General features: G+C 38.1%; 1 protein-coding gene across 5 annotated transcripts in view; it reads right to left on the reverse strand.

Annotated features, from left to right (window-relative positions):
- Nucleotides 1-2,457: 2,457 nt before the first annotated feature.
- Nucleotides 2,458-24,323, reverse strand: part of pcdh7b (protocadherin 7b) — a 118,134-nt gene continuing 96,268 nt past the window's right edge. For 2 of the 5 annotated variants that reach the window (XM_059535541.1, XM_059535532.1), the window contains exon 3: nucleotides 2,458-3,345. In XM_059535541.1, coding sequence (XP_059391524.1) covers nucleotides 2,921-3,345 — 425 coding nt within the window. In that variant the 3' untranslated portion in view covers nucleotides 2,458-2,920. Of the gene's footprint in view, nucleotides 3,346-4,508; nucleotides 4,528-24,323 lie in introns of all 5 variants that reach the window. The other 3 variants (XM_059535549.1, XM_059535558.1, XM_059535563.1) reach the window with 3 other exon arrangements.

Below are 24,323 nucleotides of genomic sequence, written 5' to 3' on the forward strand. Positions count from 1 at the left end.
CCGTATAGTCCTTTGAGGTGTGTGTCCCATTCACAAACCTTTGGAGCTTTGTGTTTCTTCTGCCGTCTCATATCATGGAAACGGCAGAATGTCTCAAAGTGTGCTAGCTTCATCCCTAAAGGACACCGTGTTTGCTCTTTTTTGCTGAGCCGCCATCACAGTATCATATAATTACTGATCTTTTCCGAAATGTCGCTTTCATGACTAAAGTTATCCTTGCAGTTTGGACGTGTGACCATGCTAACTTTGAAATGGATGGATATACCAGGGTATCACCTATGACATGTACAGTTGGTACTCTTCAATATACTTGACAAAGTTTGACTGAGCTTACTTAAAGAAGCCACAAGATAAAAGCTTTTGCTAATTGAAAGTCTATCATAATAAAATTGCCAGAACTGAAGTTTTAGAATAAAGTATTCTTCCTTCACTTTTAGAAAGTATCTCAGTACAATTGGTTTCATACTGGTTAAAACCAACAGGTCATACCAATAAAGGTACAAAAAGGCACAGTTGCATATCTTGCATTCACTCTATAGTTATGTTTTGAATTTTTTTTCTTCTTCTTTTCTTTTTTACAGAAGCACTACATATACAACGTGGCACTGGGAAGGAAAGGGAAAGATATGACTGATGAGATCTGAAGAGGGCATCATCATGAGCGTATATTTGAAAATCAAATAGAACAGAGAGTTGTGAGGTACGTTAGACTCCTTCGAATTGTTTTGGAATCAAGTTTCACAACTCATTTTCTACGTAATGAAAGGTACTTTTCTGTGAAAGGAATATAAACATTACAGAACCAATGGATACAAGTTCATGTGAAATAAAAGAAAATTATAAATAAATCAGATAAGCAACGGATGATATTATGGTTAAATAAATCAGCGAATCACGAATGTGTATGATTCTTTTTCATCCTTGTCAAATCAATATACATAGGCATACTAGAATGTCTAGTGTCTGTTCGTAACAAACGCAAGCAGTGGACTTCCATGTTCACGGGGTATGATCTTTGTACACTTTTTTTTTTTTTTCTTTCTTCATAATAAGTGTAGATTCCCTTTAAACGTGCATTTAAAATTACATATCTATGTATACAGTTTGTAAGCATCAAAGCACTTCTTTTAAACACGAGTAGTACATACAGACTACAGATCTGGAAGCTGCAAAAAAGGCAGTCCGTTCAAACTCAATGAACCATTAACATACAAAACAAAAAAATCAATTGCATCTGAATAATTTACCTCCATTTTAAAAGCACGGATGCCATGGTATACTCCCCCTCTTGCAAATGGTTTGGGATAGGCCCATGATGTATGTATAAGTGTGCACATGGTTTCCCCACATTGCACTGGAACATATGTGAAGGTAATTAAAGCAACATGTGACCTAAACAGGAGCTTTCCTGTCCCAGTTCTTTGAGACATCACGTCATGTTGTTCCCGATACTTTGGTTATACAGCGGCATCATGTGTCGCATTGCAATCACTCCAATCGAGCCTGTAGTAGCCGAACTTTGAATGTGATTGTACAAGTAGTCGGTTCACTCTGACTGCTACATGAGGGACACAAATTCTCATCCTTGATTACTCTTCTAAGTGTGTGAGATTGAGAGTGAATCTGTTGAATGAGTTTATTGCTCTATTTAACATTCATACTAGGAATGTTACACAGGGCCAGCCCAAGCTCTTCAGCAGGGCAATATTATTAAACTAATTCACCCCAGCAGCATATCCAAATAGTGTTCAGGTGGCTTTATGGGATAATTATAATGTGTATGTACAATGTGCAGATCAATTGTGTGTGTTTGTAAGTGTTTGTGTCTGGAGGCCATCTTGAGACCACAAAAAATTCAGCATAGTTTCACACATCTAGAGAGGGATGAACCTTAATTACACAAACCCATGGAATTCAGGCAAATAACTGACAAGCTCTGCAATGTAAAGAACCTCCATCTACTTCCAGAGGTGCATGTGAGCGGGATGAAAACGGGTCGCTCATGAATTCAATGCGTGTGTCCAGAGTATGTTTACAGATTATATATATATCTATATATGTATATGTACAATACTTCACCCACACGACAAAAAAACGTGCATTAGTGGATCTGTGTATGCTTGTGTTCCTTCACGTGTACATAAAGTTGATAGGCACACAGGTAAACTTGCTTCTCACGCTGTAAGTTCGTCAGCGCATACGCCGTTCACTTGCGCCATTTGAGTATCTACAAACCCTTGTAAAAGGCTAAAGTCAATGACGACGTACGAAACGCTCCGACATCATGTAGAAATGCCATCACTGATCATTGTACAATGATTGTCGTCCATCATTAGCCTGTCTTTTTTTTTTTGTTAATGGGATTGGTTGTCCGGACAGTTCAGTACTTCGACTGAATGCATATGGACATAATACATCCACATAAAAACACTCCCGCCCACCCTACCCCCCAAAATAAAAACGGATTAAAAGAGAGAACCAGTCTCATTGGATCACGATCAGTTATAAAAACAAAGACAAAAAGGCATAGTCCAGGTCCATTTCAAGGGGCACACACTCTTAAGGGGCTAGATGATGCATGCATGTTTAGAAAGAGGTCTACAGAAACCAGGCAGCACTTTGGGGAAGTCTACGAGCCCAATACGCTAGCAGCAAAGTAGCACTGATCCACCAACATTCCCTTCTCTCCACCTCGGCCACTTCCCCCTCCTCCGCTTCATCCTTCTCACACACATTTACAACATGTAATTCCACAGTTTTTACTCAGACGGCTATTTTAGTTTGAAAGTAGCAACACACTAGTTGTGCGAGCAGTTTGAGGAAAATCCATGTTGCTTTTGTTTTAGGGTTTGGTTTGCTAACAGCATCTCTGACCATGCTGAGTCACTGTCATTGTCCCTTTGCAGTCGTTGTGTGTCAATTACAGGTAAACTTCCCGCCTGGTGAGAGTTCCGCATTGCGTTGGCTTGTATTCACCCGTGGGCGCTAGCGGAATCTCCTCGGTGGGGCGAGAGGTTTCCTCGCTGGCAGAAAATCCAGCTGAACTAAAGGTGTCGTAGGATGAGGAGGAGGAGGCCATCTTCTTGTTAAGGAGATTACGGTTACGGTCGCCCAGCAGGTGTGAGGGGTCCCCGTTGGCAACAGCTAGGGTCTCCTGGCTGCCAGGCTGTTCGGCAACACTGCCCCCGGGGGAGGTCATGAAGGTGGAGAGTTTGGGAGGGGTGGCCTTGGGCCTACGTTCAGGCGAGGTGCGCACAGGCATCCAGCAGGCATCCGAGTGGCCATATTCGTCACACTCCCGTGTGCATTTACCCGTCATAGCTACGTCAGGCAGGGGCCGAGAGTCTGGAGGAAACAGAGAGAAAGAGACAGAAGCGGTGGAACATTAATGACGTTATCTGGCTGTAAACAACTGGAGAAACTGAAGAAAACACTGAAATACTGACACACACACACACACACATACACACACACTCAAATAATAATAAAATAATTGTGGTATGTGTCTCATGAAATTGACTTAGAATTGTAAGTGTTCAACAAATGTTTTTGATCAGCTTTGTGCATTTTTTTTAATCACTGTAACATCATGATAAACACATACCACAGCACACACAAAAATGGAAAAGTACATACACGAACAACAACACTTAAAGCTAAAAAACAAATGAAACAAAAGAAGAAATAATGTGAGCTCTAAAAAGAAGACCATGCTTTGAAAATGTGGGGCAATTCTACTGTTCCATGACTTCTGACTTCTAAACTAATAACCTGAATTTATCTCTAATAACTTTGTAGTTGATGTGTTTTTATGCGAGTGTCGTGTATGCGTCATGATTTTTATGTGTCAACTAACAGCTGACTCTACAAAAGCTATCAAATTTTAGCAAAGTTGTGCGGGAAAGAAGTCAACGTGTCTTTTTCTAGTTTAATCCCCTCCTTGGCCCGAGGGAACACCTACAGTGTACTTATGGAGCGACATATTGGAGGATTTGCTGCAAAGTGTTGTGCTATTGGGTTACATCTCACATCTCACGTATGTAAGTTAAAAGGATTATACAAGCATTCTCTAAAGGCTCTAACTGTTACGTATTTTAATGAATAATTATTTTCCCAGGCTGGGAGAAGAGATTTTAGATTCAAATCCACAAAGCCATGAGTATTCTTAACATCTCATATCTCTTCTATTCAGAATGTCTTCTAAACGGATATAATTCTGTTTACACTTTTAAACACTTGAAAAGCAAACAGATAACCATCAGATGCGCCAAAAGTCTATGCACAAACAAGGTTGAATATGAAGTTCACTAAGCTGAAGTGCACACTAACACTAAATGCTGAAATCCCTAAGCCTTGATGCCAAAGCACGTTAGAGATCGTCGGTTAATGACCAAATGTGAGGTATGGCACAAGCAAGAGATGGTGAGTGCAAATCTAAAAAAAAAAAAAAAAAAGAAAGCATGCTGCCTTTTGTTGAAGAGCAAAATTTTGGGTTAACCATGGCTTACTTTTAATGTTCTTTTTCTCCTGCAAAGAAAGAATGGGGTAGAATCACTGTTCGGTTCCTTCACAGTGCAATGCTATGTAAGATTAATAAATTTATTGAAAGGTATCAGACAAAAAAAACAAAAAACATAATGTGTTGCAGTTATCTGAGAATCAATTGAATACATGGCATGATTTCAAAAAATGTCTTCTATGGTGGACCATACAAATATATTAATTGACAGATTAATAAAAATTGAGAGTTAGATAAGAAATAGATGCATCTATACAAGAGCAACAAACGTGTTGCTCAACAGCCTACTTTACTGCTAAGCTTTTAAATTTCAGGAAAATAAATGCTGCAAAAAAGAACGAGTGCTATGAATGGCGTTCTTCAGTCAGCCATCACAACAGGCTGGCATTTAAACCCACTCAGGCGGTCTCTCAAGACTGTTCAGGATACTAGTTGCCACAAAATGATTTAGCATCCTTGTCCAATTACGACCATTTGCTGACCTCAAGCTAACCCCCAAACATGGCCTCCTGACCTCAAGGCCATACTATAATGCCTGAAGAGCTCCTGTTAACTTTAGTGGTGGTCTCTGCGGTGTGGTTGCAATGTGGGCAAGTAAGGGTTAGTTGGACCGACTGAGACACCAGACCACAGAAAGAGTTCAGTGCCGCTTCCTGTGCGCTTTTATGAGACCATAAGGCTGGATTGCTGCCCAGTGTCTAGGGAGAGGTGTGGATGTACGTTCGCCCCACAAAGCTCTGTCATGCATCAATGAACGCTCAGTCAAGCGACGGTACCTCAATAGCACTAATAACAAAGATGAGTGTGTAGGCTCCAATCTGCAGGACGTCGATATGCCACCGCAATGTTAATGCTTCAGACAGGGATTACAAAATGGCTGGATAAATCTTATATGACAGTTAATGTGTTCAAAGACGCATTAAGAACTGTAACAGGTTATTCACATACACGACTGTCAGGAAGATGTCAGCGTGTGATCAGACGCTCATCTCTTTTAAACACTGTGTAAAGGAAACTTTGTAAGGAATTGGCAGGGAAAAACGAAAAGCTAATGTGTTTTCAAAACTATTTAGTTAAGGGAACAAAAAAGAGAGAAATTCTGAATGATGTGAAAAAGAAAGAAAGAAAGAAAGAAAGAAAGGCTTGTGAAAGAATCATTTAGACTTTTGTGAACTAGATCAACTGATTCATTTTTCAGTTGCACACTTTTAATGCAGTATATGGGAAGGCATGTCCAGAATATTCTTCAGAAAAGTCATTCAGACTTGTGTGAAATGGATCAGTTGATTCATTAAAGAGTTCGCTCAAAAGAACAGACAGATATTTATTTTTCTCTCATTGACATACCAAGGAGAACTAGACCAGCATTTCAGTGAATGAAAAGCTATCCAGTGCTTCACTTTTATAAAACAGAAAAGATTAGCCAGAATGTTCTAAAAAAGAAAAGAAAAGAAAAAAATAAATGAAAGGAAAGTTGGGAAAAAGTCGTACTGGTTGGGAATGATGACAGAATGTTCATTATCTTCCGGAGTATAACTGTCCTTCAAACTAAAGTGATTCAACATCTAGCATTTTCCAACAACCTAGTATTCTGTACACATACAGTAGCTGAAAGTCCAGCCAGTTTTGATTGTTAGTGTTCAGTCGATGAACATTTAATGGCTATCAGTCGACCACTACCACATCTCCACAGCTTCACAACTCCAATGTCTGGCTTTCATACCACTCAGGTCCCTCAAGGCCGTACATTGGCTTTTCATCTATCGCTTACTGTGCCGTCTTCAGCAATTGTTTCCTCCAGTGGAAAACAACAAAAGAAGCAGCATGCGTGAGAGCGGTACTTCATTAGTGCTCCTTGCACACCACTGCCATACAGCCTGTTACTGGAGGCTACGCTTCTGTATAACTATTTCGTCATTAACTCTATTAACTATATATTACATTATACACATACATTTCACAAAAATGCATTTTATTGTTTAGTCTGAGCATGGAATATACTTTGGAAAGTTTTGAATGTCAGAGATGGATGGATTTTTATACATTAGATCATTTTGTCTGTTATCCATTCTGCTTGTGTGCTGAAGCATTCAAGTGAAATTTATAAGTGCTGGCATATTAAGTATAGTTTCCTGTTCAATGTTCCTTTTCTTGCCTAAAAGTTTGTTCTCTCCCAGCTTATGCAATCCTTTTATTTTTTTCAGTCTAGTCTTAACTAGATTTTGTCTTTTGCTAGTTTGTGCACCTATTTTAGGTTCCCTTTCTAAGAACAGTTTTGTCCAATAATCTCATTGCAAATGGAACAGAACATTGCCTGATTTTAGGCAGGAGTTAATGTAATATAACAACATGTAATTGTGATTTGCACAATCTCTGTCTCCCTTCCAGCTCATTATGGAAGTAAGATGGAGACCATTTAAGATGTCACTCAAAGATGGACTCTGAAGCAGAAATAATTCAGAGCATTTAGATGGGGGGCAGACACAGGTCAAAATTGCATTGAGATGAATTCAATCATTGCTAGAATGGCATTGCCTTCACCTTGTTTCATTGAAATGAACATCTTACAAGAGTAAATAAGTCTGAAATCCACTGATCCATTTACATTCATCTCTCTCTCTCTCGCTCTCTCTCTCTCTCTAATATATATATATATTAACTTTTTTACTAGGTTAACAATAGCGGAACTAAATGTCTATGAGCTTGCAAAGCCAAAAGACTATTTTTTCCTTTAAAATTCTCCCTAAAAAACCCTTTGGCTTTAAATGTGACCCCAAGCCACTTTTAAAACTCGGTTTTGAGCCTGAAAAGCGAGGCTTTGGAGACAGCAAACAAAGGGGGCCATATTCGGGCCTCTAGCCCAGGGCAGAGCGAATGTCGCTGGGCTGCAGAAAAGCCGGAAACGCATGCGGCTCTGTGGCACGCTAACTGTCACTCCGTATAGTGGGCTTTTCTGCCGACGGGGGCTTGGAGTATAATGCCTGCCATTTTCCACAGCCAGTCCTTTTGAATAACTCAAAAGAAACATCCACTCTTCTCCAACTGAGGGTTTGAAAACGAGAGATCAGGGGAACGGCGGGAGGGGGGAACGGAAGATATGACTCTCAGAGCTATTCTGTGAGTTAATTACGTGTGGACAAAAGTGGATTCCCTGGCGCAGTTGGAGCTCTGCTGTTGTGTGGCTGGTGGCAGGGTTCTGGAAAGCTGTTAGTGGGCCAGAGGCTCAGCTAATTGACAAGGATATAAGGATTTTGTAATCTATGTGTTTGGGTGTGTGTGTATTTTGTCCTGCTATTTAAGGCTTAATGCCTAGCTTTTCTAGCATGCGTGAACGTGTTTGTGCGTGAAAGCATTAGTCGTCCTTTTTATATTTTCAGCGCTCTGCGTGTGCATGTGTTTTCATCTTCTGCAAGTTAAGCCTCGTCCCTCAGAGGCCTGCTGAACTACAGGCTGCTCTTTTGCTCTCTGTTTTCCGGATGGGAGGCTCTGCCAAAACATTACTGCCAGCCAGAATTGCTGACCCTTCTGTCCAGTCGCTCTGTGTGTGTCTGTGAGAGAGAAACTGTCTAAAATCTCAGCGGAATCCACAAGATTATTCAACAGATAAACAGCATTTACAGAATAGCATTTGCCACATGTGTTCACGCACACGATAACATGTGCCTCGACAAACCACTAGAAAAAGTGTCAATGTCAAGTAATGCTGCTGTTCACACTGGGAGAGAATTACAGCATGAAATGACTAAATCATTGCCAACAAGAACATATTTAAAGGGATAGTTCACCCCCTAAAATATATATATTTTTTGTCATCATTTGCCTTCATGTAAAATATACCTAACTGTGAAAATATTTAACTTTTGTTTTGTTAAAACAATACAATTCAACTACAAGGAACAACCTTTTTTTTTTTTTTTTACATCAACAACACTGCCATTTCACATTTCCCCACTTTTTTTTTTGTTGTCAACTTTTCAAATCGGACAGCTCTTCAGCTTCCGTAGCCTTATGGGATGGCAAAGTGTCCACTTGTTTCACACATCACAATCTCAGCAGATGCTGTACATCATATTGGTATTGTTCACCTACTGTATCATTAAATATCGCTGGCATATTGCTTTTTGGATGCAGTGTAGCAGTGAAATACACATATTGAGACACAGTCTCTCCATTTCTTTGCAACAACAGGGATGTTTTGTCCCTCTGTGAATGTTCCTGTCTGTTTCTCCTGCATCTAAAATCACCCTCTAAGCAGCATCACACTCTTTCTCTTAGCAAGATTAAAACCCCTCTTTAACACATTATCTTGTCTTTGTCCACAGATGCTTCACGAGTTTTATATTTTCATTAGGAGGTGTCTGCACAAGAGATGCTTGTTCTTTTCACCAGACACCACTGAAAAGGCTGGAATATTGAGGGAAAAGAAAAATGAGGGACACTGTTCTTTTCTTTCCAGTTAGTGCTGTCCACTTGATTCAATAATGCTGAACAGCCCTTGTGGACTCATTAGGCTGCTGATCTAATGTTCTCTCTGTCACTTTCTTTATGTCTTTGCACATTGTGGACACCTAGACTCAAGCTATCACATCTGTGATCCAACTTCACTTTTATACACAAACAGTGACACCCAACCAAAAAAAAAAAAAAAGTATATAGACAATTACATTCTTAAAAATAAATGTTCTTTGTTGTCATCAGTAGTTCCATGAAGAATCCTTATCATCTATGGAACCTTTAAAAGGTTATTTAGATTGAATTATATATAATTATATGTAATATTATATATAAATTATTATGTTTTCACAATTAAGGAAAACAAGTCTATTTATTTGAAAAAAAATCTGGTTGTCAAAAAATAGTGGGTCATCTTCATATTTAATGTGATGAACTAGAATTAAAGTTCAGACAGTTTTTGAGGCCATATGACCGATATTAGCAGTGTTGCTGATGAGCAAACAGAATAATTTAGCTATCAAAAGTAACTTTTTAGCGCTTTCCCTTGGAAATTCCCAGGCAAACTGACAGCATAATGCCCTCTAATAGCATTAGACGAGGTAACGCAGCAGTCAGCTCACGAGTGCTTTAGCTGAGCTAGCGTGATGGGCGAGAATGAGCCGGTAGAGCTTCAGGAGGACTAAGACCGCTGTTGACCTGGTTTGCTTCAGTAACCTCAGCGTTGCACTGCATATGCTTACAGCGGTGCTGCATCAGTGAGCCAGGACAACAGAGTGTACAGTAACACAACAGCAGAAGAAGAACCATGTCAGACATGGTGCAATGATGTACGGTGGAGTGATGTGTGTATTTATTTTCCTCTCTTGCACTCCTGTCTCTTTCTCTATCTCTACATCAGACTCGGCCCACACCCTGCATATCGATATGAAAGAAAATTAGATCCCTTTAATATCTCGAATGTTTTTCCAAGATTATATAAAGGGGAAAATGAAGCAGTTTATGAACCTTGCTTCCCAGATGTTTCTCTTAGTAAGCCTAATAACCTCATGTCTTATAAACGTAAATGTTTCTTGTAGTTTCAGAAGAGATCAAAATCTTAAATCATAAGTCGATATTTTAATATAATCTCAGATGTTCCTTATTCCAATCCTTCTAAAATAATCAAAGTATCTGAGCTACTGTATAGTAATTACAAGCTCTACACTCTTACAGTTTTGCATGTCATTTGTTTGTGTAACAATTATTATTATTATTATTATTAACAATAGAATATAATTATTTAAATATTTAATAAAAAAAATGAAATACATCTCGAATCGCACAAGGTGTATACATCTCACTCTTGCTATTAATTTTTAATTAATCTCATAATTGTGCTTTTATTTCCAATAATTGATACTTTAACTCCAAATTGTGAATTTATATTGCATATCTTTTTTTTCGACAATTATTTATTATTATTATTATTATTATTATTATTGAGCAGACATAACAACAACTTCTACTACTATATAAGAAAAAAATAAATAAACAAATTAAATGCCAGGCTTCGTTTGGTTATGTGTATAAGTGGTGGAAATGTTAATTAAAAACATGTAAAGTAAAATAAATAGATACAGATGGAATGATAATAATAATAATAATAACCACATAAAAATACCCACAATACACCCAATTTCATCAAACTCTTTGCAAATTCTCACTAGTGTTGAACAGGTATAGGTGGCCTCTTGTGGTGCTTAAAAGCACTTGGGGAAATAATTAGTCTACCGTTAGAGCTCTCCAGCTATGATTAATTGAGCAGAGATTAACTAGCATAATTTCATTCTGCCGACTATCTCACTGCCAATTACCTAATGCGACTCCCTCTCTCGGCATCTCCCGCTCACTCCCTCTCTCATCAGAAGGCATCACGAGTCTCGGAAATGTGGTGCTGACCCTCATTTTCCTGACTTCTCATCTATCTGTCATAAAAAAGACAGAGTGTGCTCATATGCATACACAATCACAGCACTGACATGTCTAGCTCTCTAAATTGGGAAACCAGAAGAGATTTTCACAATCCGAAAAACTACAGTTAGGCAGTGTACATCTGAAAAGATCAGTGAGGCTGGAACGTTCACAAATGTGGAAATAAAGTAAATGCCCCCCACACCCCACATTAATCAAAAACATTTCAACGGTCAAACACATTGCAAGCACTAACACATATATTACAGAATTTCAATGACAAAGTGTATGAGTGATATGGTGAGAAGCATTCAGGAGGTGGACAGACAGCAACAATTGTAAAACAGTGTAACATATATATATATTAGAAAATGGTAGGGCTTGAGCTAGGATTGACTGTGCTAAAAGAGAGACAGATATATAGAAAGTAAGAGACAGACGGGGATTAAAATCTCACATGCGTGTGTGTTTGTGGCTGTGTGTTGCTTTTTTTTCCCCTCACTGTTGGTCTTTAGACTTCGTCTCATTGGCTCAGAACTGGGTGCCTTATCGCACGTTCCCAGACGCACATGCACAATAGCCTATTTTACACCATTAAATGCGTATTTGTCAAAATACAATTTCAATTAAATCCCACAAACCTACTGGTTTGTGCTTTGCTCCACTTACCACTGAGGGAACAGAACAGAGGATGGAATAACTCACTCTCTCTCTCTCTCTCTCTCTCTCTCTCTCTATATATATATATATATATATATATATATATATATATATATATATAGTACCCATACACACATAGACAGAAGACAGGGATTGAGAGAATGAGAAGCCAAATGAAAGACAGGGACGCTGGGAGAAGGAAACTGTATTGTTTGAAGCACACAAAGAAGATTGAATGATTTTCCTAACAGTGGACAGCAAACAATCGTTTCTGCCATGATTTGACACGGACGCAGCATCCGCTTGCAATTTTGAATTAAATAACTCAATAGTGCTGCTTTAAAACAAAGTGTCTTTACTTAATGCTACACCGGCTTATTCCTAATCGATTTATACATGGTCACAAATAAAAACTATTTTCCAGCACAAACAAATTCAGGTGAGACATGGTGTCATAATGTAAGGATACTTCCAGTCGTGGATGTTACACGTTGTACAATCTCATCTCATCAATGGCACACAACTCGCCATCCCTGCGGATATATGGACTCATAACCTCTCTGTTAGTCGACCTAACTGGCCTCGCACTTCACCGCTTTGCCAGAGCAGTGGACCCTGCATATATTTCTTATGGAAAAGGGACCAGATTGAGTCACCACGTTTAAATCCCAGCATGCCAAGGGGTGTGAGAGGCTAATTAAGTAAACCGGAGATAGAGAGGGTCTAGCTGGCTGCTCCAGATCTCAAACACTGGAGGGTTTTGGCCCTTCAGGCCATCTGAAATTGAGTGAAAACTTGTAAAATGAGCGGGGGTTGGTATTTCCACGGGGTTAAGCCAGGAGGTCTTGATGAGATGTCCGCTGATTCTCAGTCCAGCACCTCATCAAAAGTCAAGTGAACTTTTGGAGAAAGTTCTCAGCCTAGACAGGCTTTGGTTTTATGAGGCTTTCATTAAGGACCAGTGAACTGGGCAAAGACATGCAGACTGCAAGCACCTTCTGTGGCATGTTTTCGAGGTTTTTAACAAAGTGATTATCTGGGAAAGACAAAATGGGGACAAGCGTATATGGGCCCTGACAATATGAAGAACAACACATTCTTTTTGCCTGGAAACTGGGAAGCGTGGGAACAGATAATTGCTAAAGCATTACCGCTGCCCATTTTATGCTCTCAATTTAGCACCCAAAAAACTTCTCAGAATCACTCCTGTTTGAAGAGCCCTTTGTGCAAAGACACACTTTAATTCGATGGAGCCAGAAAGGTGCCACATTAAAGCCGTATACTAACTTAGCTTTAAAGTAATAGCAAAATAGCTTAATGCAGTGGAGGTTTCGCTCACACTAAAGGCTTAAATTCATTTACGTGGTCCCATGATGTTAAACAGTGACATTCAGCATGCAAAAAAAAAATCATGTGCTTTTAAGCACCTTTATCCTCCAGCAGCCATTTTGTCATCTTAAAAACCTTTTAAATGTGCATGTGAGTCATATTTTCATTTAAATCAGTAACTTCAATGAAAAAAAAATATATAATTACATAAATTATATTATAAATAAATAACTATTATATTATATTATATTATATTATATACATACCTAAATTACATTATCATAAATGGGTTTATTTTACACTAACAACTGACTTGATGTGCATTATCCGGCATATTACACGGGTATGTCCTGCATAAATAAATATTTGGGCACAAAATTGATTTGCATTGAAATATATTATTAGTAACTACTAATACTAAATGCAAAGCTCTTGAGAAGAAAACATTTGATATAAAGTAGCTTTTAGCCAAGAAGAATGAACAAGGTCAAGCTAGACAAATATTAATATGTGTTATTATATATGGTACAGTCATACCACTTATTATACAGCTTTTCATTACATAAATAATTATGGCAACAGAAGATATTATTCTAAGACAAAACTGATTAAAAATCTCACCTGTTTATTTTATTTATTTATTTTTTATGTTATTCAGCATTACTAATGACAGTGGTTATTATTGTGGAAATAACACATGGTCCTGACAGACCAATCAGATTTAAGTACTCCAGTGAGCTAATTATATTATATTATATTATATTATATTATATTATATTATATTATATTATATTATATTATATTATATTATATTATATTATATTATTCATGAAAATACTACTTGAATTAACAGGGAAATTGTGTGTCAGAATTGGCAATACCTCTGCAGCCTCATTACATTCTAGTTTCTCAATGTTTCTGAGCCACACATGTAACTGATATTCCTTTGCGATGGTGCACAGAGCCCTTACAGGTGTGCTATGTTATTAGAAATGACTGTAAGCGTGAAGATGTGCCCCAATGGTGTGTCTCTTGCCTGTACCACAGGTGGCTTGAGCTAAATCAAGGCCTGTGACAGTGCATTGTCACTGCTACACTCTCCTGAGCTAGAACTAAGATATCACTAGCCTCTATACTGTACCTGAGGACTGCTGACACATACACTAAACACACACACACACACACACACACACACACACACATGTTCTGGCCACTTGCTGTGAACGTGTACAGTATGCTAGTTTAGAGGCTGAAGAGGGTTTAAATTGTGTGTAATGGCAGGCATGCTTACAATAAGAGCTAATGCTAATAACTCCATGTCTGTTTGTGCATCATCTATGGGTGAAGACAGGTTTGATAAAACATTGTATGCTCATATCACACCCTATATTAAATATCTCATTCCTGTCATATATATTTGGAAACCCTCTACTCTAGGTTGGGCCAGCATGTTAACACTAGCTAAGCTAACGGCTTAAAATCTCTGCGTGTATTATTAAACAGGTTTTTTAGCCTTTTCACACCCAAGCTAAAATCTGAAAAATGAGCATACTTTATTAAATGCACTTGCACAGGGGGGTTATGCCTTCGTGTCTGCAGCGATCAAAGCACCTTGCCACATCGCTTTCTCGCATTTGACTCTAATTCCTCTGGGCAAAGTGATTCAATTAAATCTTTCTCTCTCTTACACACATACACACTCACAAAAACTAAAATAAATGGAGAGATAGAGAACACAGCAGCAATAAAGATGGTTTTATTGGCAAAAGGGGTTCAAGTCTTCTAAACCAAATTGTCTCTTCCTGTTTAAAGCTGAGATTATTTAAACATGTCTGAATTAGCATGAACTGGCAGTATTTAACATGAATGCCCAAGGCTTCTGGTGTCAGCTGCTTCTAGTTAGCTATTAGCTGTATAAAACCAGTCCTTTATTCTTCTTGTTGCCGTTAACTGGTATTGTCATATTATTTTAATTAATTAGTATAATAATAAACACACTGGTTTGTAGCAGAAATACTGCGGTTTTACTGTTCAACACAAAAATATCTAAATATCCTTATATCAAGATGCGTGTCCTGGAGAAGAAAAATTAAATACTGTAAGACATGAAGTCTCGTTTTCCAAAAAAATCTAAATTAAGTGATTTTATTCTTTAAACAAAAGAAAAATAAATCTACCAGTGGAGTAAGAAAAATAAGCTTGTTTTCCTTTTGAATTACATTTATTTTTCTTTCTTTCTTTCTTTCTTTCTTTCTTTTAGATATCTGTACTGGAAAACAAAACAAATACTGAGGAAGAAAATCTTAAAAATCAGAGGGGGGAAAATGCTCTTTTACGATTGGAGGTAACAACACTGTTCAGTTCTTCATTATAATAGAAGCAAATTATTTTTGACACGATTTGCTAGGTTGTTTACAGTTGCATTAATTAATATAGAATTCAAATGATTTGTGGACAAGTGCAGACTGTAGTGTACATCAGTTACTTAGTGGATTTAAATGTATCATATGTATAATGCATTATGCTATAATTCATTTATAATCCATAAAAAAGCCTTTTCAAATGTTAAAGTGCTTTGAAATTTTAAAGAACTTAAATCAGTACAGTTAAGTCAATTGAAAAAAAATTAATGCTTGAATGTAATATTTAAGACTGAATTTCCAGCAAATATATCTATACAGAATATACTGCTACCGTGATATAAAATGACTCCTACCATGACATAAGGTAGTTTTTGGTCAGATTCTGACCGTTGACCACTAGGAATGGCTATTTAGCTGGCTTGAAGGTTTCCGCATTTCTTTCCTATCCTACTCTCTCTCTCTCTCTCTCTCTCTCTCTCTCTCTCTCTCTCTCTCTCTCTCTTTCTCTTTCAGGTGGATTGATTTTTGCCCATTCCCACCTAGCAGTGCAACACTGATTCTCAAGCAGTGGGGCTGTGGGAAATATTTATCCTTATTGATCCAAGGGGCTGATGAGTCTGTTATGAACGCTGCAGTTCAAACAGTTTTGGTCCCACAAACATCTCTAAATATCAATCAGCTACGGGTGGACTGAGAGCCAATACTCGGATTGTTTGTGAATGCCAAGAAGGCTGAACCTGTTTTCTAAAAAGCCAAGCACGATTTTCACTGGAGCCCTCATGCGAAACTGGACAAACACGTCAGAAGCATGTTTCCTTATAATTGTCTCTCTGTAGCGCAGCATTAAGGAAAACACAGACGCTGAGAGAGACAAAAAGAGAACATTAGCGGCGAGGAGAAAACATCTTCCTCGTGTAGATGAGGTGCTGGAGGGGTTTACTAGCTTTGAGCGTGGCAAGAGGGGGCGCTGATAATTCCGTCTGCTGTCATGTCATTAAAAATTCAACACCTACAGGATATTTTCTGCATCAAACTTTCATGCCATCAGGTTGTCTCGACAGCACTGGCTTCACACTCCCTAACGATGATAAAACTGATGAAAAAAAGCTCATCTTCCTGTGTGCTGTCTCTGATAAAGGCGCACATCATAGTGCTGCGCTGACAGACAGGGTACAGTAGACAACAGTGAGCTCGGAGAGAATGCATAAAGGTTTAAGGCGGCTCATCTCTTACTTAGGTTCGCGAGAATGAAAAACCACTAGGGAGACCTTAACAGCTGGAGCCTATTCCAGAAATGCAATCTGTTTCTTCTCGTTCGTATGCGTGCATGCACGCTAGCTGATTTAAGCTATCTGACTTTTAGCCGTCATACTCTTTTAAATCTCAGAGAAAAAAAATCAACAGAGTCGATCAACTCTCAGCAATAAAACTATCCACAAGTTCTCCCGTGCGCAATTGTATTACGCAAGGTCATATGGAAATATGTCCCGTTTCCCAGCCGGCACACTGCATCACTTGTCATGCCAGCATAATAAACAACAGCAGAAAGCTCTTGATGAATTCAGCAGAGCACAGTGTTCAAAAGGCTAAGCTTGTGAAAAGTGACTTTACTTAGCAGGAGAGCGTTAAACATGCCCGCCATGAAACTAAACTGAATAAACATCTACATTCACCGCTTATTGCTTAAGATAATGTGCATTAATTGTTGTTCAGCAGCAACACAGGTTATTGAAGAAGATTTTCGATGAAACATTTCAAATGAAGTATTCTGCCTAAAAGCGTCTTTAAACTACACCCTCATATATCACTAGAAACGTGCAGCGCATTAATCAGGATGAAATGTTGCTTTTATTTTTATTATGAGCTGAATGGTTTGGCTCTTTATCAATAGCAGTATTGGACTTTAAAGTTGGATGGGGTACAAAATAAAAATGAAATAGTACCCACGAAATGGCTCTAATAGTAGCGTGCGGCTGTCATTATGAAAAGCAATAGATTTTAACATTGCTGACGCACCACCTGAAAATCTAATAAGCAGTACATTTTCCTCCATATTCCGTGTGCAGTGAGTGAGCTGCAAAGAGAGGCTGGTAATGTGCGAGGCAATTTAATAAGACTTACTCCTGGCTGTAATATTGCACGATCAACAGGGTCCACCGGGGGAAAAAAAAGAATGCACACAGAGAGAATCATGCCCTTGCACACACCCCCTGCTAAAACTTCCACGGAAAGATTTAAAAGTGCTAAATACGAGTCGCATCAAAATTCATATAGTGTGAGGGAACTGCTTAATGCACAAGCCATGTACAGTAGAAATAGCATGAGCATTCAGACAGGTTAAACATTTACCATGGCAACCATAGGTTCTGCTAAAGTACCCAACAAAAGATTGCATAGAATAGTGAAACCATCATATGGCAATGCCATATACTGAATGAACATAATATGCTTGCATTTATAGTATTTATTGAGGTGTTTCATAAAATCTCTTGTCAAAAAGTAGTGCACGTTATTGTACTGAATATACACTTAAGTTTACTTCAAAAAATTAAAAGGATATTTAAGATGTATTTGCCGATAATATAATATCATTGCAATTAAAGGCTACTTGAGACAGTACACTTTCCTGACTATTTCATGCACTAATGCACTTTGTAATTGTCAAATTAAAAGATGTCAATTTTAATTACACAATGTGTGTTTTAACAGAATTAATGTTAAAGTATATTTTAGTTTACCATAAATGTTTGCCACTGCATTCAGCAGCACACTTTAACCATATTTCAAAGACAATAACAGTAATTATAAAATCATGGTAAGACTTTATTTTAAGCACCAATTCTCACTATTAACTAGCTGCTTATTAGCAAGTATATTACTAACATACTGGTTGTTTGTTAGTATTTATAAAGCACAGATAAATGCCTTATTCTGCATGATTATATTTCAGATCCCTTCAGATCCCTATATACATACATAACGTTAACAACTAACTTACTAAATATAAGTAAGCAATAAATAAATAATAAGAGGCTATTGATTAACTAATAGTTGAATAGTTCCATATTCTAAAGTATCACCGGAATTATATTTAAATATGTTCTTAAGTGGATAAAATTAACTAACAAATAAAAATGCACTCTTAAGTTCAGTTAACTGCATTAAATTTACATTTAAACTACATTTAAACATGCACAGGCTGTGTGGAGTGTATGATGTTCATACATGACTGCTCTAGCTGTCTCCTGGTCTGTCGCATTCACTGACATTTACAACACAGCCCAAGCTGCCAGTGTATAATTCACCCTGGGCCATGGAGAGTGTATATTTAGGACAGGCCTATCTCGGTCAACCCCTAAAACATTCTCGCTAAACTATCTCACACTTGACTGAAAGCCATGTCCATGCTAGCGTCTAAACATGACCCCACGCCACTGTGGGCGAGGAGCTGCACACAGAATGACAAACTCTTCTCTCACTTTCCTCTCTGCCTTCTGTTCTGTCTCCTCTGTAACACCGTTGGCTTCTATTTCGTTCTTTTTTTTTTCCATTAGCTCATGAGGAGAATTGCACATTTTCTTCACATTTAAAGGGTTAGCGGATTTGGCTATCAACATTATGCTGTAGATGAAGGCATAATGGACCGCAAAGGAGCTCCTGTGATAGGTGGATCATCTCCCACCTAATACAGACACACTAAAAGCCATTAACTAGAGGAAGCATTCGAACCTTCCCACTCGCATTACTTCAGCAACGAGAATGGACTAACAATCAGAAGAAGTTCTCAAGAATGCAAATAAGCACAGTGTGAAAAAGCTACAGCTAGAAGCCCGAAACATATCATTTCTTTCAACTTCTCCCCTACATTAACATTTAATTTTCTCCATCGCTTAAGAGTGCTCATTATATATATTTGCTACATAAGAAATGGAGGATAAGGCGCTTGCTTAATTTGTTCTCCTCCCTCAAGGGCTTGGCTAATCTATTGTATGGCATAAAGGGCTTGTATTGTCGTACACTCTGTTGGAGGGGGTGCGAGTGCATTAGTATTATTAAAAGAATGATGAAAAGTGACTCCATCGCTCGCCGATGATGAATCACTTGGCTGTCTTTTGAGAGTCAAATGACACGGGCTGGTGAGAATCCATGTGATGTGGCAGGATTTGACCCTCCGCACACACAAAAAAAAAAAAAAAAAAAAAACACGAATCGTCAAAATGAAAAGAGCAGCTTTTTACAAAACAAGATTGCTCACGATTCATGTGAAAGTGCATCAGAGCTGCTAACACAGCTTCACAAACACATAAGCTGTAAGTAAGGATGCTTTATTTTTCCTCTGTGTGATCTTTCGAGGCAAATAAAATATTAATAGAGCTGGAGTGCAAGTATGTGATCATTATAACAATTTCTCTGCTTGTGAAGAAAGGGAAAAGGTTTTTACAACTGGAAATGCTGACTTGATGAAAGTAAGATACGGAACGTGGAGGAGAGAAAGACCGCAAATGTGACCCAGAAAACAAGGGTATCTGCTATATTCTGAGAATTAGAATAATTATCATAACTTCATGGTTAAGTTTGGGGCAGAGGTTCTCAACTCTGGTCCTTGAAGTCAGTTTTGCTCCAACCCTAATCAAACGCAACTGAACGAGCTAATAAAGTTCTTTAGGATTGATAGAAAGTTAAAGGAAGGTGGGTTGATCAAGGTTGGATTTTGAGTTGTGGAGGCCAGTTGAAACCTCTGGTTTAGGGTTTGGTGAAGGACTTGGGTCTCATCTGATTTCTTACAATATTGCTGTCTCATTTGAATTACTTATACAAAATATGAAATGCTTGGTTGTGCTCAAAAATAGGCTTGTTTCTGGCTTCTCAATGTACATTTTCCAAGTTAAGTGCTTTAACTTAGCGGTTAATAAAAGCTATAGAACGTTTCGCATCCACCGCACTCAGGAGGGCTACTATTACTTGCTTTCATTTTTTATTTTTTGGGGGGGCGGAGAGGTCACTGCTGGTTATAGGGCATTTTATAGAATTTCCGCAGTAAAATATGGTAGAAGTGGGAGACTGAAAAATACTTTATTCTGTATTACTCTACCATTAGCTGAGAAAGCTTTTTCCACTTAGAGTGTCTGGAAGAGATGTACAGTACAGCAAAGCCAAGCAAGCTATCATTAATATTGGACAAGCTCGAGATTTCCTGCATGCATTAGTGGCGAGATTTATTGACGTCTTTGCGCCACAGATGTGACAGTTGTGTGTAGGTACTTATTCAAGAGCGAGCACTCTGAGAATGTTCTGTCAATGTTGCTTACTGGTTAACGGAACGTTTGCCAAAGGGTTCTCACTGGCATGTGTAGATTTGTGGCAACCTTTGAGCTGTAAGCCATAGCAAAGCAAGACCTCCTGTCTTATATTAGTTACAATAAGTCTGGACCAATTGCTGTTTTTTACGTTGCAAACCACCTACACAGCAAGCATTTAAGTGGAAAAGTATGGTATGAATGCGTAAAAAAAAAATTAAGACTGCAACCACCCTATCCGACTATTAATGGTTTCAAAACATGACTTGATTTTAGAATTTGCAGTAGTTGTCGGGCAAACCCTCTCTCTCTTCACTCAGAGATGGTGTTTACTACAGGAAGAGCAAATTCTGCCCTGTGGCCTCCCCTACAGATGATAATAGAACAGAGTTGCCCCATAAATATGCCACATTAGTGCCCGCTTCACATGCCGCCTATCAGACACAACACAGATAAATCCTTGTTGCTTCACCCTCAAGGACTGAACTAAAGCCGTCCATCATAAGGCACTCTCCCACACGCATACACACAGTGCTCTAAAAGAGGAGCCCTTTTGAACCTTTCACTATGTAGATGAAGTCTGCCTTTTGTCGCTGTTCATGTCAACATGAAGTACAGGCAAATAAATAAATTATAATTTTTTTTTTTTTTTTTGAAAGGGAAAATGGGAGGTATGTGCCCCTAGAAATATGAGCATACAGAAAAACCTGACCATTAAACCCTGTCCTGCCTCAGGCCTACCATTCTGATCTTCCACGGACATAACAGGTTTGTATAATGGTAGATTGGCTCCCAATCTGGTTTAATATGCATGAGTTGTATCAAAGCCTTAGAAAGAGATCTGATCAAATCTAAATCTGATCAACATAATAGTCAGCTAGACTCAAACTAGCAGTCAGTCCTGGGGGACAAGCGGCTCAGTTTTATCTAGATCATATATATTTTTTGTTCTATAAAGACGATTATAGGTAGGGATGAGACACTGAATAATATGGGGAAAATGCATCACTAATGATGCAAACTAACTTAATGGAACTTGGCACTCGTCTACAAGAGTTCAGTCTATATATATATATATATATATATATATATATATATATATATATATATATATATATTTTTTTTTTTTTTTTTTTTTTTTTTTTTATGTAATATTGATATATTATTGTATTTCAACTTTATGTCAACCATTTAACATATTTATGTTTATGTTTAATGGTTAATAGCTAGTTTTAGATAATAATAATAACCCTGGTTACAGAGCCACAGTGTTTACAACTTTTTGTGAAACAGATGGTTTACATATAATTGTATCTGCATATTCAGCTGGGAGAAAAATATGGATATTGAAAAAATGAAAATAATAATAAATTAATAACACTATAATCGCTGCTACTATTAGTTGTTTCTTGGTTAATTTGAGGTTTCTGTAGTAGGTTAATAATAATAAAAAAAACAGAATGATACTATTTACTGTTTTGTTCACAGTAAATAAAAGATTGTATATGGCACAATGGCTTACAACACGTGTCTTTTGTTTTCTAGGAACAAGTATAAGATAAAAAAATGAAGTAATGCAAATTACATAGCAGGCTGAATATGTGAATCTGAATTGCTAATTCAATTTCTTGTTTCTTTATCAGAAAGAAAAAAATGCTTTCTCTCATTCTTGTCTTGCTGATTGTATGGAAAACATGCCACGTCGTCCTTGAAAAATCCTCATAGTTTCTACTCTGTCTCTTACTTTCTTTAACACTCCCACACTCCCTCCTAATTTAAACAGCAATGCATCATGGGTATTACATCCAGCTTCGATCAATGATGGCTACAAATATACCAGCAGCTTCTTTTCCCAGGAAATGGCCTGACTGTTCGTAGTGTGAGCGAGCGAGTTTTGTCACCAGCAAGAAAAAGAGAGAGAGAGAGAGAGAGAGAGAGAGAGAGATGGGGTTGAAGGGTAATTTCCTTGTGTAGTAACATGTCTGTATGGTGACCAGTGTTTCAGGTTGACTTATTAAAGACAACCTGAAATCAAAATGGACTCTGTTTGCTTTTTTAATGCACATTCCTGGTCTTATTGTGAACAGTCCATCGCCACATGTTATTTCAAAGAAATATAGTTAAAATATATTTGAGTTACACTTTAGTATAGGGACCAATTCTCACTATTACCTAGTTGCTTATTAGCATGCCTATTATTAACATTTTAGCTGTTTATTAGTGAATCACATATTCTGCATGACCATATTCTACATCCCTAATCCTACCCAATACATAAACCTTACAACTACCTTATTACCTATTAATAAGCAGCAAATTAGAAGTCTATTGAGGCAATAGTCATAGTTAATGGTTTGTAAATGGCGAAAATTGGACCTTAAAAAAGGCGTGTTACCTTTTTATGTAATATTGTTTAACTATACAGTAAAATACTGTTATATTATATATGCATAAATTACAGTACTCCAGCGTACAGTGCCACATGATCTTTCAAAAAACATTTTAATAGCAGATTTCTATTCTAAAATGTTTCTTTTATCAATGTTTGCAAACAGTGCAAAATGGTACTTTCTACTAAGGTTTTCTCTAGTCAAACAAAATTGTTCAGTATCAATTTACTGAAGCAAAATGTAAACATCTGATTAATTTGGCTTCAGTCTATTTAGGAATCAGCTTTAATGTTACTACAGCTCAGGCCAGCACTAAATATTCAAAGAGCTGACCATAAGGGTCGTTTGTGAATGTCACCTCATCACGCGCAGCCATGTCTCGGCCAGCGTAAAGGTGACACGAGTGTAATCCTGCAGTCCGGCATTCTTCAATACAGCTGCTCTCTGTTGACTGAGGGCAGTTCTCCGGTGATCTCGCGGATCACTCAAAGACACCACAAACACCCCCCCCCCCCCCACCAAATAAAGTCACTATTTGTCTAGTGCTGCAGGTGAATACTTTATACATTTGCTCTCTCTCCTAAATACCATCCTTTCTGGATCTCACTGCAACACAGAGCATTTGCCTTTATTGTCAGACTGAGGAAGGCCACTGACTCTCATCTGCCAACAGGAGAAGCTATTTCTGTCTCAGCTGCTCCGCTGTGCATCTGTCTGCGAGAATATATCAGCATTGCCCCTCTTTTTATGGAGAGCAAATGAAATGAAATTACTTTCATCTGTAAACTGTTTCCGTCTATGTCTTGCCGTAGTCGGGGGTGAAATTGCATTTCTCTCTCCCTCACCCCTTCTCTCACTTTCTCGCTCCTTTTATTTCTGTCCTTTCTCTCCCACCATCCAACCGTTGCTCTTTGGGTAATAGCGCTTTGATGGAAAAGCTCCGTGAGGGCGCAGATGGGGGACTAAGCATGGTGAGATCAGGAATGGGGGATGGTTATTGTTTTTATTGATCTTTATAACGCATGGAGAGCGTGTGATCACATCACCTTAGCTTTCATCACGATGTGTTATCGATCGCCCACCAATTATTGGCTAAAAAGCGCAAGCCGGGGATCAAAGAAGAAGGAGCAGGTGTGAGCCAATAGTGGCTGTTTGCGAACTGATCACAGGTGTAATGTGTGACAATCAATGAAAATAAAGAACTTTATTGTGTCAGAGGTCAGAGAGTGTGAGAATGAGAGGCAGGTTTATTTTGTGTTTGACTGCATGCATGATGAAACTTGACTTCCTATTAAATCTGTGACGACCAGATATAAACAACAATAAATTTTCTTGTAAGTTCTTGTTTTCAAAAGTAGCT

The sequence above is a fragment of the Carassius carassius genome, chromosome 3 (assembly GCF_963082965.1).
Source record: "Carassius carassius chromosome 3, fCarCar2.1, whole genome shotgun sequence".
In the NCBI taxonomy this organism is placed as follows: Eukaryota; Metazoa; Chordata; class Actinopteri; order Cypriniformes; family Cyprinidae; genus Carassius; species Carassius carassius.